Consider the following 14197-nt stretch of genomic DNA (forward strand, 5'->3'; position numbering starts at 1 on the left):
CAAAAGCGGCAAACCAAGTGGTACACTTTCGTATGAATTAAATTTTAACACAGTGGAAGCGCATGCCCTGAGGGAGCGCATACCTGGGGGGGTAAAAGTTCGCGGGACCACACAAACGGCCTAGACGCACAAGTGCTTGCCTGCTGCGTGGCTACGTAGACGACGCCTACTAGCTGCACAGTTACACGTGCACGCAAGGGGGCCTTCTCGCGTAGCCCTTTTACACATACATTACGTTACAAAAAAAAAAAAAAAAGAAAAAAAAAAAAAAGAAAAAAAAGTGGAAACACAATATTTTTTTTCACATAACGTTAATTCGCGTTTTTTTTATTTTTTAATTCTAAAATGGAAGCTTTGAACACAGCAAGGGATTATTTCACGTTTTACTCACATAAAGTGACATTTCCTGAGGCAGTTTTTTTTCTTCTTTTTCTTCTTGTACGCCTTCAGAAACTGAAGTTGCCTCTTGTTAATGGCGCCCTTTCTTCTGTCCCGTATGAAAACAATTGCGTCAATCGGATCCATGCCGAATTCGATGAGCACAATGGAAGCCAACACGGGGGCTCTACCCAATCCTGCAACACAGTGAACTGCTACTGCTCGGTTGTTCTTTATTACATTATTTACAATGGTCAACCAGTTACTTACGATGTCAACCGTGGGGGCATCACCATCCGGGAATATTAGCTCGTGCACGTTTATGCCCGCACTGGTTATTTCCCCATCATTATAAGTCCGTTCGCATGTCCGCACTAGATCCGTCACATTATAATTTTTCATTTCTTTGATGTACAATGGGAGTAGGTCATTTGTCGGGGCATCCAAAATGAGGATCTTTATCTTCCCATGTTCAATTTTCGTCGGGTGGTTTAAAACGGGGTTGAAGTAATCCATATTGTAATTTATGTTGCCTAGGTACCTCTCCATTTCGAAGTACTTTACGTATACTGTATGAATCACTTGGTCGCAGTTGCGCGCGCCTCGGTTCCTCGCGCCGATGTTGCTGATGCTACCGATGTTGCGAATGCTCGCCCCGTCACGGCTGCGGCTGCTGGCGCTGATACGATTATTACACGGGGGGTGGGCAGGTGCGTTTAAAAAATCGCAGTCAACACTGTTTGGCATTTTCCAAAGGGCTCTGAAAAAAAATGCGGGTTGGTTCTCCTTTCCGGTTTGGGTCTTCGCTTGGGAGGGGTGGGTGCTGGAACTTTAATTGGTGACTTCCCTCGTGCGTATATGTACCTTGCTAGCTCTTTCTCTTTGTGTAAATGCGCCTGCCTATATGTACATACGAATACGTGTGCTTACGCTTGTGCTTACGCATAACGCAGGTACCCGCGACGCTCGGCACAGAAACTGTTAATTAAAAGTGTACTCACTGTTTTCCGTGCAGCACAGATGTGTTATAAACAAATGAGAGGGAGGTAAAGCCGTTTCTTCCGCTTTTGCTGCTCCTCTCTCGAATATGCACGATGCAATGAATAAACAAATGGGCCCCCACGCAGGAATGCCTACAGCAGAAGAGGTGGGGGGAGGGGCGAAGGTGCTGGCACTATCACACGCGTACGTGCATATATTGCATATACAAATGGACGCACAAAAATAGGTGCTACTATTTTGGTAAAACTACCAAATACGTGTGAGTAAATATGTACATGTAGATACAAACGCGTAACACACATGGGTTGAGTTCACTCCCAGGCACAACTGATTAGACATCCGTCGATGAGCGTCGCGGTAGGGGGGTTACACAGATTGTGCACATTTACACGAATATGAACCCTCCGCTTGGCGGATGTACCCCCTTTCTACTTTGGGGATGTGCACTGCGAATTGAGCGCTGGCAAAAAAATACACACACGAATGGGGATATGCACACAATTACACAGCATGGAAATGTCTACTCATGTGCAACGTTTAAAAAGGCCTCCACGTAAGGACACATAATTAGGAAAAGACGAAACGGTTGAAGGTGACTCAACCTGTTTTGTATCCTTTTCCTATACGTAAAAAAAAAAGGAAAAAAAAAAAAACGGGGGAAAAAAAAAAAAAAAAAAGGAAAAAAAAAAAAAAAAAAAGGAAAAAAAAAAACGGGAAAATTTTACGACAAAATAATGCAGAGATACGAACTAATGAATAAACATAAAACATATAAATCACTAAACAGATGTACTTTTCTTTTTTTTTTTAAATAGTAAATGCGCAAAACTCAAAAATTAGCATTACACCTATTTTATAACTTGTACACTAAATATATATAAATATTTTATAAAATTATAAAAACACTGATAAATCATTGTAGCATATATTTCAGGTGTAGCAAATATATGTGGGTGCACACACACGGGGGGGGAGATATAGTTGCAGTTGCAGTTACAGTTGCAGTTGGAGGTACAGACTGTACGTAACTGTCTGTTCTATACGTAGGCTAAATGGCAGGGGGTAAGGGGAGGCGCAAACGTGCAGTTAGCTATAAGTGGGGGGATAAATCAATGTGCCCATAAGGTGGCGGCGTGGCCAGACACGCATATAAATGAATATAAATAAATATATATATATAGTATAATAACATGTGCATAGTTACACATATGTACATGCATGTGCACACCCGTGGGGCTACGCACATCTCGTGACGTGCAACTGCAGTTCGACCACTCCTGCGGCAGTGCGTTTCTGCACGCGCACTGCGGTGGAAGATGTTTCACATGGCTACAAATAAAGGAGGGGGCCCGAATGATGTGCTCACTCCATAAGAAACAAACAAATGGGGGTGGCAAATTTAACAAAGTGGGTGAAAATAAATAAATATATAAATAAATGAATAAATAAATAAATAAATAAATAAACAGACGGGTGGGTGCATAAAACAAACAAACGAATTCACATGAAGTAGGGCGCCTCGTCTCGTGGCCGCTTTGCATAGAACAAATTCGCTGTCGCGCTGGCCAAACTGGTAAAGGCTCAGAATGTTGTAACTGGGAAAGGAGGTGGGGTGGGGGGACACACCAGCGGCGGTAATTCAGGAGTTATATACCTCTGTACAGATGTGCACAGCTCTCTCTCCTTGCAATGCGCACCTACTTCACATGTGTGTAGCTTCTACTGAAATGATATGCTTAACAAACTACACGTGGATCTCTTCTTCTTTGGGAAATCTTTACAAACGATTTTTGGACAGCTTAACTTGGTATCGTCGTACCCCTCTCTCTTTTCTCCCTTCCTCTATGTATTTTTAACTTTGCATTATAATCCTTTTCACCATTAGTCGTAGAGTACGCGCACGGTTACCTCATTGAGCAGTGTGTCCACTCGTGCGCGTAAATGCATAGGCACGTGCAAGTAAAAGGATAATAACCCTTCGTGCGTTTTGTCTCCTTCACGCGCTTATATGTGGCCTTTCTTCGCCGTTGGCATTTGGCGCGTCACCTTAAGGTGCATATGCATACATATAAATAAATATATATATACTATGTGTGTACTCTTTTTTTACTCTTCGGAGGTACCATAGAAACGAATTGCTCCTCTAGCTTCGTATCACTTAGGATTCGTGCACGCGCTTTTTTATTGGCTCCTTTGTCTGCTTCTCATTTAGGCGTTACTATTTATTGGTGTCTTCGAGGTTCTTCCTTTCTTTCCCTGTTTAGGTCACTCGGCTGTCTACTTAGCAGTCCATCTACTACACGCGAAGGGGCACATTTGCTGGGGAACCTTTTGGGGGGAAATACAAATAAGTGATTCGTGGGATGGTCACGCAGCGCAAAAGCGAAAATTCTCGTGGACCCATTCACTCAACGTTCTATCTCCGACATAAACGTTTTTTGCTTTGCTTTGTTTTTTCGGATGGAGTTATTTAGCTGGTTGTTTTTACGTTGCTGTTTTGACTTTGCCCTTTTTACCCTTTATCATATTTTATATTCCATAACAGCAAAAAGGAGGGAAAAAAAAAAAAATAAATATATAAATACTGTGTTCGCTTTGTTTATCTTTTGCTTTTTTTTTATCGAGAGAAACAATAACGCAGGTCTTCTTTCCTTCCCCCCGCGCTTTGTTATATGTTCATTTGTTCACGCCCAGCATGCGTTTCTTCCCCTTTCGGCTACTGCAAATACAACTTCCCTTGTATACGAAACACCCTTAATGCTTCTGATTTCCATTTAACTTATTTGGTCGTATATCTGCAGCAGCTGAAGTTTAAGTCTTCCGAAAATTTAAAAATGGTCTTCTTATGCATATTAAAGTGATGTTGCGCGAAAAAAAAAAAAAAAAAAAAAAAGTGGCTATTTTTTCAGTGTGGCCTGATTTTTTGTAGATTGCCTTATTTTTGTGCGTTCCTGCTTTTACGCGTTTCTCTGCTTCCTTCTGCTAAGCTGTACCGTTTCGAAGATGCGCATACGTATGAGTGAGAGTATTTAAATACATAATTCATATGTTTGGTAGGATCTGGAAAAATATCTATTCAGAGTTGTTTTTTTTTTTTTTTTTTTTTTTTTTTTCTTTTATTTTTTTTCCTGTCCTTGTTAAAACGGGGCACTAATTATACTTATTATGCTTATTATATGTATATGTATACATGCAAGTAGTATTTTTTTTGGCCACTTCGCTTCTTCCTCTTTTTTATGATATGTGGAATCTGCTTCGAAGTCTGTTGCATACAGAGTTATGGCAAATGTATTTACTTGTTACAATTTTTTGTTTTTTCATAATTATATGAATGGGAGATATATGTGGGTAATATTCTTGCTGCTTCGTGCTTCGCGTTTCGCTTAAGTGGACATGCCGACTTTGGTTAAAAAGCTCTGCCTTGGAAGTCCTCCGACACGTGAAGTGGTCGTGGGTAAGTATACGCTCACGCTTATGCTTATATTTGCATATACGTTTATATGAATATACTGGGCAACAACTGGTTGGGTGGCTACTGTGGGGGCTCTCGCACCGGAATTGGGGAAAAGCTGGAGTTTGCAATTTATATGCGACGAATATGCGTAATAAACGCTAATATTTTGGAAAAAGAATTGGGATGGGGGCCCTGGTTTTTGGTTTATACTTTTGACAAACTGAAATCTTCAAAAGTTGGGGTCCATAAATGGTTTGATATTTGTCAATGTAGGAAAAGAGCACGGATGAAACTGGCGTTTCTTCGTTTGGGATTTGTAGGATTTGTTTGGAATTTTATTTGGTTCGTTTGTTAAATTGTTCGTTAAATTGTTCGTTAAATTGTTCGTTAAATTGTTTGCTAAATTGTTCGTTAAATTGTTTGCTAAATTGTTTGCTAATTTGTTTGCTATTTGTTCACATAACTGCTTGCTTAAATGTTTGCTTAATTTGCTCGCTTCGCTGATCGTTTGCTTTTTTTCGAAGGGAAAATTGACCGAAATGACGAATTAAAATTTATAAAAACAAATGCGCAAAAAATATATTCTTTTTTTTTTTTTTTTTTTATGGCGCACGTGGAGTGCCCAAATTTTATTACGCAAAAAATAAATATAACGTTATGGAATTTTTATACGCAATTTTTGTACGCCATTTTTATGCGCCATTTTTATGCGCCATTTTTATGCGCCATTTTTATGCGCCATTTTTATGCGCCATTTTTATGCGCCATTTTTATGCGCCATTTTTATGCGCAATTTTTGTACGCAATTTTTGTGCGCACTTTTTATACGCCATTTTTTTATGCGGCATTTTTTTATGCGGCATTTTTATGCGCCTTTTTATGCGCCTTTTTATGCGACATTTTTCTGTTCGCGCAGGTGGAAAAGGTTACATATGCGTCATGTATATATATGTACAATGTTGAGCGTATATGTTTTGCTTTTTTCGCGTTCATTTGCGCTCTGATTATGCATATAAATAATTTTGTTTATAATTGTGTCACATTTGAGTTATGTTTATGCGAAATTTGCGCAATTTTACGCTCATTTTTCTCTATTTTGTGCTCACGTTGCGGTCACGTTGCTGTCACTTTGCGGTCACTTTGCTGTCACTTTGCGGTCACTTTGCTGTCACTTTGCGGTCACTTTGCTGTCACTTTGCGGTCACTTTGCTGTCACTTTGCGCTCATTTTGCGAGCAATGTTGCCCAAACCCGAAGGCGCTTCATGCAGGGGCAAGTGAATTTTTAAAAAGTGAGAAGTCGTATAATAGGCAGAAACTATTGTCCAACGAGAGGGGCATTCTTTCGCATGTTTATTTTATTAAATATTTTCTGTCCATTTTGCCACATTTTTATGTTTATTTTTTTCTGGCCCCTCTGTATGCAACCAATCAAGCTTTCGCTTTTGCTTTCGCTTTTGCGGCGTTTTACGGGCATGTGGACATAGCCGCGGCACGCTTTTCATACGCACGTACGTGCCTAGTTGCGTACGTATATAAATGCCCACCTGCTGCTCGAGCTGCGCAGGTTGGCTCGACCCTTTTTTTAAACTTCACCCTTTTGCCCTTTTGGCAAGCTTCTCCTTTTAAGACGCACGTCTTTGCCTTTCCCGTTGCTTCGCCCCATCGCATGCGTGACTCTTTTGCTTTCCTTTTTTCTGCAAAACAGGGCAGAGAATTTAGTCGCCCCAAAGGACCCCCAGCCATATGCTCAAGTGCGATTGCGGCGGGGTTGCCCCATTCTTATACGTACATATGTACATATATGTACGTATATATATTTTTTTTAATTTCCTTTTGCCCATGAGTTTTTCTTCCCCCCTGCCCGCGCCATACTTACGTTGCACGTAAAACGGATGAGAAACGTCCTTTTACTTCTGGTCTGCAACAGAACCAACGCGCGCTTCTCCTGATAGTATACTTCTCTCCCCCAAAGCTGAAAAAAATGAACGTGACTAAATTTGCCCTTGCCCATAGAAACCTTTTCTGCATTTCGAAAAGCACCATCAGTTCGTTAAATTATTTCCTCATTCGTGAAAAAAAAAATTTACTGCCAAATTATGGAGTTGCAAATTTTGTATCCCATGATGAGGTAGCGTTAACAAGGGGAGACAACGTCCATGAGGGCGTTTTAAAAAATTCAGTCCTTTTGAATGACTCCTTTTTTATATCCAATTTGAAAAAAAGAAGCCAAGAGGAATCATCCTTTGAATGGCCTCAACAGGTTGCGCCTTACGCGTGCGAATGTTCCGCATCGGTGGTTGAGCATTGCGTATACTTACCTTCGGACCACCGTCATGATATGGACCACCACGGCACAATGTGATGCCCCATTTCAGATGAATAAAAAAAAATCCTCACATTTTTTCTTTTTTTAACCGCACAGGAAATCTTACATTTTAAAAATAAAAAAACGAGATTATCCTTGAGGAGAAAAAGAAAAAGAATGGGCGAGCGCGTCAGCTTAAGATATCGATGATGCTGCGTGGTAGTGCTAGTAACAGCTGCGCAAGCTTAATTACGTTTGGAAAGCTCTTGTTGGAAGTTAGCACTGTGGTCAAGTCGGCTGCCCATACATATGCTACGCCCCCTGCGTTCGTTTCGTCCATGTGCAGGAGTGCACATGTCCACTTGAATAAAGACACAGACATGCGCCCATTTTGAACTTCCCTTTTTTTGGGGGGTTTTGCTTAAATTTCGTGCCCTCCCCGTCTAAATGGGTATGGCAAAACGGGTACCCACGCGAGAACATGCATATATCGATCTCCCCCTGTGGGTCCCTTTTTTTTTTTTTTTCCTTTTCGCGTGATTCTTCACTCGGTTGTGCACAGAACAGTCAGTGTGAGAAAAATGCCTTACACGACAATTCCGGTGATTCAACAAATTTGCCCATTTAGTCCTCCACTGCGCGGGTAAATTTTTCACCTTAAAAGGGAGAAGTCAAATTGTGGCAAAAAAAAAAAAAAAAAAATGCTTATAATGGCATTCGCGTCAGCATATAAATGTGGTTTATTGGGGACAATTTTTCGCGAAATGGAAGGCTGACGGGATAAGGAAACACAAAATAGTTCCGTCCCATGGCGAAAGAAATGTCTTTTTATTCTTTTTTGTGTATCAAAAGTGATATATATTTTTTTTTTTCTTTTGTTGCTTCGCAATAATTTCTGTTTTTGGTCGAAGCGGCACAGTTCAAAGGTATGTTGCTCGCTCAGTGGAGCAGATCCATTTGGTGGCATTAACTCAGGGGAAAAAACAGTCCATGCTCGTCAGCAAAAGGAAAAGGGCTTGCGAGTGTGTGTGTGTGTGTGTGTGTGGATCGGCGGGGGCGTAAAACCAGTGAGTGCCCAATTTGCTCTAATACTCAATAAAATGTTTTACCCTCAGAATGGCGTTTTATGGCCCAGGGGAAAAAAGAAAAAAAATCACCGATCGCAAAAAATAGTTGGCAAAGCACAAATTGCTTGAAGCCAACGCGCCAATGAAAGTGAGTTATTTTGGAGTTCGCCTTCGCCCTGCGCAGCTCCAACTCGTCAGCCCGTTCGCTCAACTCCCCTCAGTGTATATTTGCCTGCCTCGCGGAGCCACCTAGGCTTGGCACATAAAGAAAATGTTCAAACGTGGGGGGAAGAATATGTAAAAAAAAAAAGATTGCCGCGCCGCCTTATGCGATATAATATTTTATTAAAAATTCGCGCTCTTTTTGGTTACCCATCTGTGCATCACTCTGTGTGCCATTCTGTGTGCCATTCTGTGTACCACTGTGTGTACTTTTTGCGTGCCCTTTTGTTCGCGAAGTCCCCCGCACAGATGCTCGCAGGAGGCATACGTACCCAGTCAGCTGTTTGACAACTTGGGGGGCGCGCATTCTTAAGGACCATCGACGAAGCAGAAGCGCGAGCCTCCTTGTTGGCCCACTTTTTTCCGTGCCCAGTTGAGGAAGGCACGGCGATATGGTTTTAACAGCTGCGTTAGAATTTTCCCGCGCCTTGTACTTCATTCCGCGTTACTACTGCTAACAGAGCATAAGAGAAGCATAAACCAGTGGGACGCCTGCGCGAAGAGGAATTGAGGCAGGTTCAGTGTCCCCTTTTAAGCGGCCAAAAAGAGCAGCATAATTGCCTATTACACACTACTTCGTCACACAGCACGGACGAAGCGGTGAAAATATTCACGTGAAGAGGAAGAAGATGGCGAAATTGAAAAAGAACAGCATGATGTTTTGGAAGAGGGACAGCCACGAAGTGTCGTATTTTTACAACATGCTAAATGGGCTGATCTGCGTAAGTGGGATATATTTTTTCTTTTTAATTTTTGGGTACTATCAAGAAAAATTACCCAACCTGGGCAAGGGAAAGGACAAATTTTACTACAACATATTTTTAATATGCATTTTGTGTTTCTCCAACAGTGTGTGCAGTTTAACGGCGGTATTTATAAAAAGCAAGTTGAATAATGAGCCCTTTTTACACGATTTGAAGAAAAACGTGGACAAGTACTTTATCAAACAGATAATGCTTATATCTGTAACGTATTCAATCGCAATGATAGCAACAAATTATTCCCTAAGTCATGTCAATTTTCCAACACAAGTGCTGGTAAAGTCAGGCAAAATGATCCCCATAGTTGTTGGAGGGTACTGTTTCTTTGGAAAAAAATACCCCTACTATGACTACATTTCTGTATTTCTAATCACATCTTCTTTAGTAATATTCAACTTGTTAAGAACGAAATCGTCCAAGGAAGTTCACCAGACAACATTTGGACTTCTCCTCTTATGCCTATCCCTAATCTGTGATGGGTTGACAGGGCCAAGACAAGACAAGCTCCTAAGCAAATATAATGTAAATTCAATCAACTTAATGTTTTACGTAAATATATTTGCCTTTTGCTTTAACCTCGTGGCTTCATTAATTATAGAAGGGGCTAAGCCGTATAACTTTTTATCCAAATATACCAATTCGTACTACTACATTTTAGCCTTCTCCATCAGTGGGACTTTGGGGCAGTTTTTCGTTTTTTACTCGCTCAAGGTGTATGGGAGTTTGTATACCAGTCTGTTTACCACTTTGCGGAAGGCCCTAAGTACCGTCGTTTCGGTGTACCTGTTTGGCCACGTGTTGAAGCCCTTGCAGTGGGGCTGCATTGCCGTCATTTTCTCGACGCTCATTATACAGAACTATCTCAAGCAGCAGGCCAAGAAGGTTCACAGCAAGACCAAGTGATGGGGGGGTGGCTCCTCGAGGTGTTATCGCGTTGTAGCGGTTTTATCGGCGTGCCGACCATGTCGATGCTGCTAATGCAGCTGATGCTGATGGGGCGGGTTTCCTCCGCGGTTCTCGCGCGGCGTGCTCCCTTTCGCACACCGTTTTTATTGGCCTTATCATTCGCCATTTTGCGCACTGTTTTTCGCACCTTTTTCGCACCTTTTTTGCACCATTTTGTGCACCTTTTATGCATCTTTTTTTCCACCGCTTGCTCACCGCCTGCTCACCCATTGCTCGCCCCCCTCCGCTGGCCGGAGAACGCGAACTCCTCCACAAATGGCAAACGTCTGCATTTGTTATGTCCATTTTTAAATTGTAAATAAGTGCAAAATGTTTGAAAAGGCTAACATACAAAAAAGGGGAGGGCCAACGAGCGCGCACAAGAATGCGTGCAAGGGCAGATATATACACATGTGCACACGCATGTACACACAACACATGCAAGGGGCGTGGTGGGCGACAGTCGTTCCGCATCCCAAAACTGGGTGTCGCACGCAGGTGAGGGGCAAAAACGTAGTTGGGGTGCCACGGGGGTCGTGGGGCACAGGGCGGCTGCTGCGCGGGGGCCTACGTGCAATTCTTCCAGGTCTTCCACTTCGTCAACTTCTTCCGCTTCTTATTGTGCGAGGGGCGCGAAGGGGCTTGACTCGCTGAGCTCATCTATGCACATACATACGAACATACATAGGTACATACGCACATACATACAAACATACATATGTACATTGGCGTGGCGGAGGAGCAACCTAATTGAAGCCCTTCTCCAGCAAACGAGTGACGGCGGAATTCACGTCCCCCCCGGTTTCCTGCAAAGCCTGAATATTCGCATCATTATCGATGAAGCCCATCTCCTGGAGACTCAACAACTGGGAGGCGTATCGCTCCTCGGGTGGCCTGTTATCTGCAACATTGGGGGTGTTAAAGTCCATATTTTGACCCGCGCCTGGGAAATTAAAACCGCCCAAGTTACGATTGGCCCTCATAACCTGTTGGAACGTTTGCAGCAATTCCGGGGATTGAAAAAGAGAACTCATGTTGTTCAAATTGTTATTGCTGTTACTGTTGTCACCTGGGTTTCCTGCCCCCGCACCTGCATTGGCACTTGCACTTGCGAAGTTATTTAAGTTGCTCAACAGATCTTCCATTCTTAGGCTTCGTTGATTATTCCCCGCATTATTAGCACCGTTGTTGTTCCCCCCACTGCTCATGTTTAGGGCATTTTCGAACTGCAATCCTGCCTGCAAAAATTCCGGCCTCATTAATTCTCTTAACAGGTTTGGATTTTCCAATACTGGCTGCATAATGGGGCTCTGCGAAAAGGTGTTCCTGAGCAGTGGGTTGTTGGACACTATGTTGGCCAGCATCTCCGGATTGTTGCTAATTTCGTTCATTAGGGATCTCGCGAGTGGGTTGTTTAAGAGGGAGCTGATGCTGTCTCGATTGATTTCTCCATTCCCTCCGGGGTTTAAAAAGTTGGCGAACGCGCCCAGGTTGAAGTTGTCTCCCGCGCCGAGTCCCGCGTTCAGGTTCATGTCGCCTGTGGGGGGGCGGTTGTGTGTGGGGGAGGAATAAGAAACGGGTACAAAGCAGAGAGGAGAGTCATACAAACAGACGGATGCGTAACCGCCCGCGAAGGAGCTTCTCCACAGGGACGACGAGACACCCCGTGCGCGAAGAGGTACCTCCCGCTCCACTCTGCAGAAACATCTGAACAAGTGGATTGTCGCTAAAGTCGTTCATGTGCTCGCCTGGATTTGCGCCAACGTTGGGGGTCGCGCTCGCGCTGGCGTTGCTTCCCGCTCCTTCGTTCTTGTTCGTCTCCTTCTCAGCTTCAGCTGTGGGGGTTCAGAAGAGCAAATTTATTCATCAGTGCGTCATTGTAATTGCGTGCTTAGGGGTAACGGCATTGGGTACACAGGTGAGCACATTTAATGGGGTTTTTTTTTTTCCCCCTTTTTTTTTCCTTTTTTTTTTCCTCTCTTTTTCCACTTACGCTCCTTCACCGGGGCCGCGCTGCGAACCAAGTGCATGGTGATCCCGTCGCTTACGCCATACGTTGTCAGGGGTTCTTTGTCCTTCAATATTTTTCCTGAAATGGGGTAATAAGGAGAAAAGTAACTCATTAGTGGGTATTCCCCTGGAGGTGCTCATTGGGCCACGCCCACACGCACCGAAAAGGTGAGCTACACAAGGAAGCCACCGAGGAACAAAGATACAGGAGGACGATATGCTTCCATTCAAACGGATGGGGTTGTCCTCTAAGTGAGCTTTTCTCCACCCCTTTCCGTTTGTACCTTTAAAAATAATCCTCTGACACTCAACAGGGATATCCACATGTTCAGCACATTTTTGCTTTAACTCCAAAACGGTTATTTCTGGTTCCACCGAAATGGTGAATTCTTTCCCCCCCGTAACTTTGAATGACACGTTGATGGCCATTTTGCTTTTTTCTCCAGAAGGGAAGCAGATGAGTTGTGGATTTTCTTCAGGGTGAATACCGTCGTCACTGGAATTGGCTATCTTTTGTGTGTTCACGTGTATGCGAGAGGAATGCACAACTATATAAGCGCCTGTTACTGTGTACGCACTTTGCTATTTACTGTGAGGGGGGTGGGTTGCTTATGGCTAAACGGATGTGCTAGCTAAACCGTATGGCTTTACAATCCCGCTTGCAAAAACGGCTCGCGCAATTCGTTTGAAAGGGTTGAACAGGTAAAATCCGCTCAGCTGAAAAGTTTTGATGACAGTCATGCGAAAAAATCGCCTCAGTGGCAAGCGGTTAGTGGCACGCAGTTAGTGGCACGCAGTTAGTGGCACTCAATTGGGGTACGCAACTTTTGGCATTTAACTTGCAGTTCGTGGTAGTATTTTTTTTTTTTTTTTTTTTTTTCCTGCAGTGCTCACACGTAGGCGCGTACTCCTTATTCGTTCAGCATCGCCGCGAAAATTGCCCTTTCATCCGCTTCGCTTAACACTCTTTAGATTTTTTTTTTTTTACAATTTCGGCTTTTCTCTGTACGCGCATTTCGCGGCAAATCCGACACGCCGCCTGGCATATCCGCAGGGCGCAACAAAAAACACCCTACAAATTGGCTTCCAGGGGAGCGGCTAAAAGGCACTGCGTACTGCCTAACATTAGGGTACTTTTTCTCTTCAGGCCTATGCGTGTTAGCGGCATGCGTGGCGGAGTGGCCTATGGCTTTCCTCTATTGAGTCGTATGCCCAGTAAAGGGGTACACCGCCAACGCAAAATTGGTGCCATTGCGGGGGGATACACACGGATAGGCCTTCTTAAGGAAAAACAGTGTGAATACATCACTATTCATTATGGTCCCGATTACTATGCCAACTTGCCTCCGAGGTGAAAACGAAAAAATTCCTGTAGAAAAATAGTGCGTCAATTTGCCATGCCCAGTGGCATACACGGCAAATTACGCTGCTGTATGAATCGCCCTTCCACGTGGCATAATGTACCACTCTCCCTGAACTTAAATTTATTTGGCAGCCTTCCAAATGTCAGTGCGCACAGGCATATGTATTATATATGTATATATATGCACACACGTATAGATGTTCTGCACCCCGGGGGGCTAAACATTTCCATCGCCTAGAAGGGCCAACATGTGAGCGAAGAAGGGGCACGTCCCTGCCCCTACCCCCAACTGCGTAACCAGGCAGGGAGGCATTCCCTAACCGAAGGGCGTAACCCATTTCGGTTTTCCCGTTTGCCCCTTTACCGCTTTATCACCTCGGCAACGCTCAACAAGGGGGCTGAAAAATAAAAAAAACATCCCGCCGAAAAGCCGGTGCAGCCCGGGAGTAATTCTTCCCCAAAAGATAGCAAAACGGGGCGTCTGTCTACGGCAACCTCCAATTGTGCCACTCCACAAATGAGCAGAAAATACTTTTCCTTTAAAACGCTGCCAATTGGAAGTGGTTACTACCGTTGTGCATCCTGTTTTGCCGCCGAGGAATTCACTCGGAAAAGCGCAAAAAAAAAAAAAAAGGAAAAAAGGTAAAGAAAGGACAAAACGAGTAGGAAAAGTAATGTGGCCACAGACC

At 43.5% G+C, this 14197-nt stretch overlaps 3 protein-coding genes across 3 annotated transcripts, besides 7 other annotated features; 1 reads left to right on the forward strand and 2 right to left on the reverse strand.

Moving 5' to 3' along the window:
* Positions 1-387: 387 nt before the first annotated feature.
* Positions 388-1125, reverse strand: PVX_091305 (protein tyrosine phosphatase, putative; the record flags this gene model as incomplete). The annotated part of the gene is made up of 1 exon (XM_001615202.1): positions 388-1125. One exon carries the CDS (start codon positions 1123-1125, stop codon positions 388-390), a length of 738 nt encoding a protein of 245 aa, XP_001615252.1.
* A 3094-nt stretch (positions 1126-4219) lies between these two features.
* Positions 4220-4288: a microsatellite.
* Positions 4289-5134: 846 nt separating this feature from the next.
* Positions 5135-5185: a microsatellite.
* Positions 5186-9058: 3873 nt separating this feature from the next.
* PVX_091310 (UDP-galactose transporter, putative) lies at positions 9059-10093 on the forward strand (the record flags this gene model as incomplete). The annotated part of the gene is made up of 1 exon (XM_001615203.1): positions 9059-10093. The coding sequence occupies one exon, from the start codon at positions 9059-9061 to the stop codon at positions 10091-10093; it is 1035 nt and encodes a 344-aa protein (XP_001615253.1).
* Positions 9751-9841: a microsatellite.
* Positions 9976-9997: a microsatellite.
* Positions 10094-10309: 216 nt separating the features above from the next.
* Positions 10310-10483: a microsatellite.
* A 398-nt stretch (positions 10484-10881) lies between these two features.
* Positions 10882-12925, reverse strand: PVX_091315 (ubiquitin domain containing protein; the record flags this gene model as incomplete). Its single annotated transcript, XM_001615204.1, has 4 exons — positions 12430-12925; positions 12129-12224; positions 11818-11970; positions 10882-11672 (listed from the first exon to the last, which is right to left on the reverse strand). Exons 1-4 carry the CDS (start codon positions 12572-12574, stop codon positions 10882-10884), a joined length of 1185 nt encoding a protein of 394 aa, XP_001615254.1. The 5' UTR covers positions 12575-12925.
* A 615-nt stretch (positions 12926-13540) lies between these two features.
* Positions 13541-13567: a microsatellite.
* Positions 13566-13624: a microsatellite.
* The last annotated feature ends 573 nt before the right edge of the window (positions 13625-14197 follow it).

This window comes from Plasmodium vivax, chromosome 9 (assembly GCF_000002415.2).
Source record: "Plasmodium vivax chromosome 9, whole genome shotgun sequence".
In the NCBI taxonomy this organism is placed as follows: domain Eukaryota; phylum Apicomplexa; class Aconoidasida; order Haemosporida; family Plasmodiidae; genus Plasmodium; species Plasmodium vivax.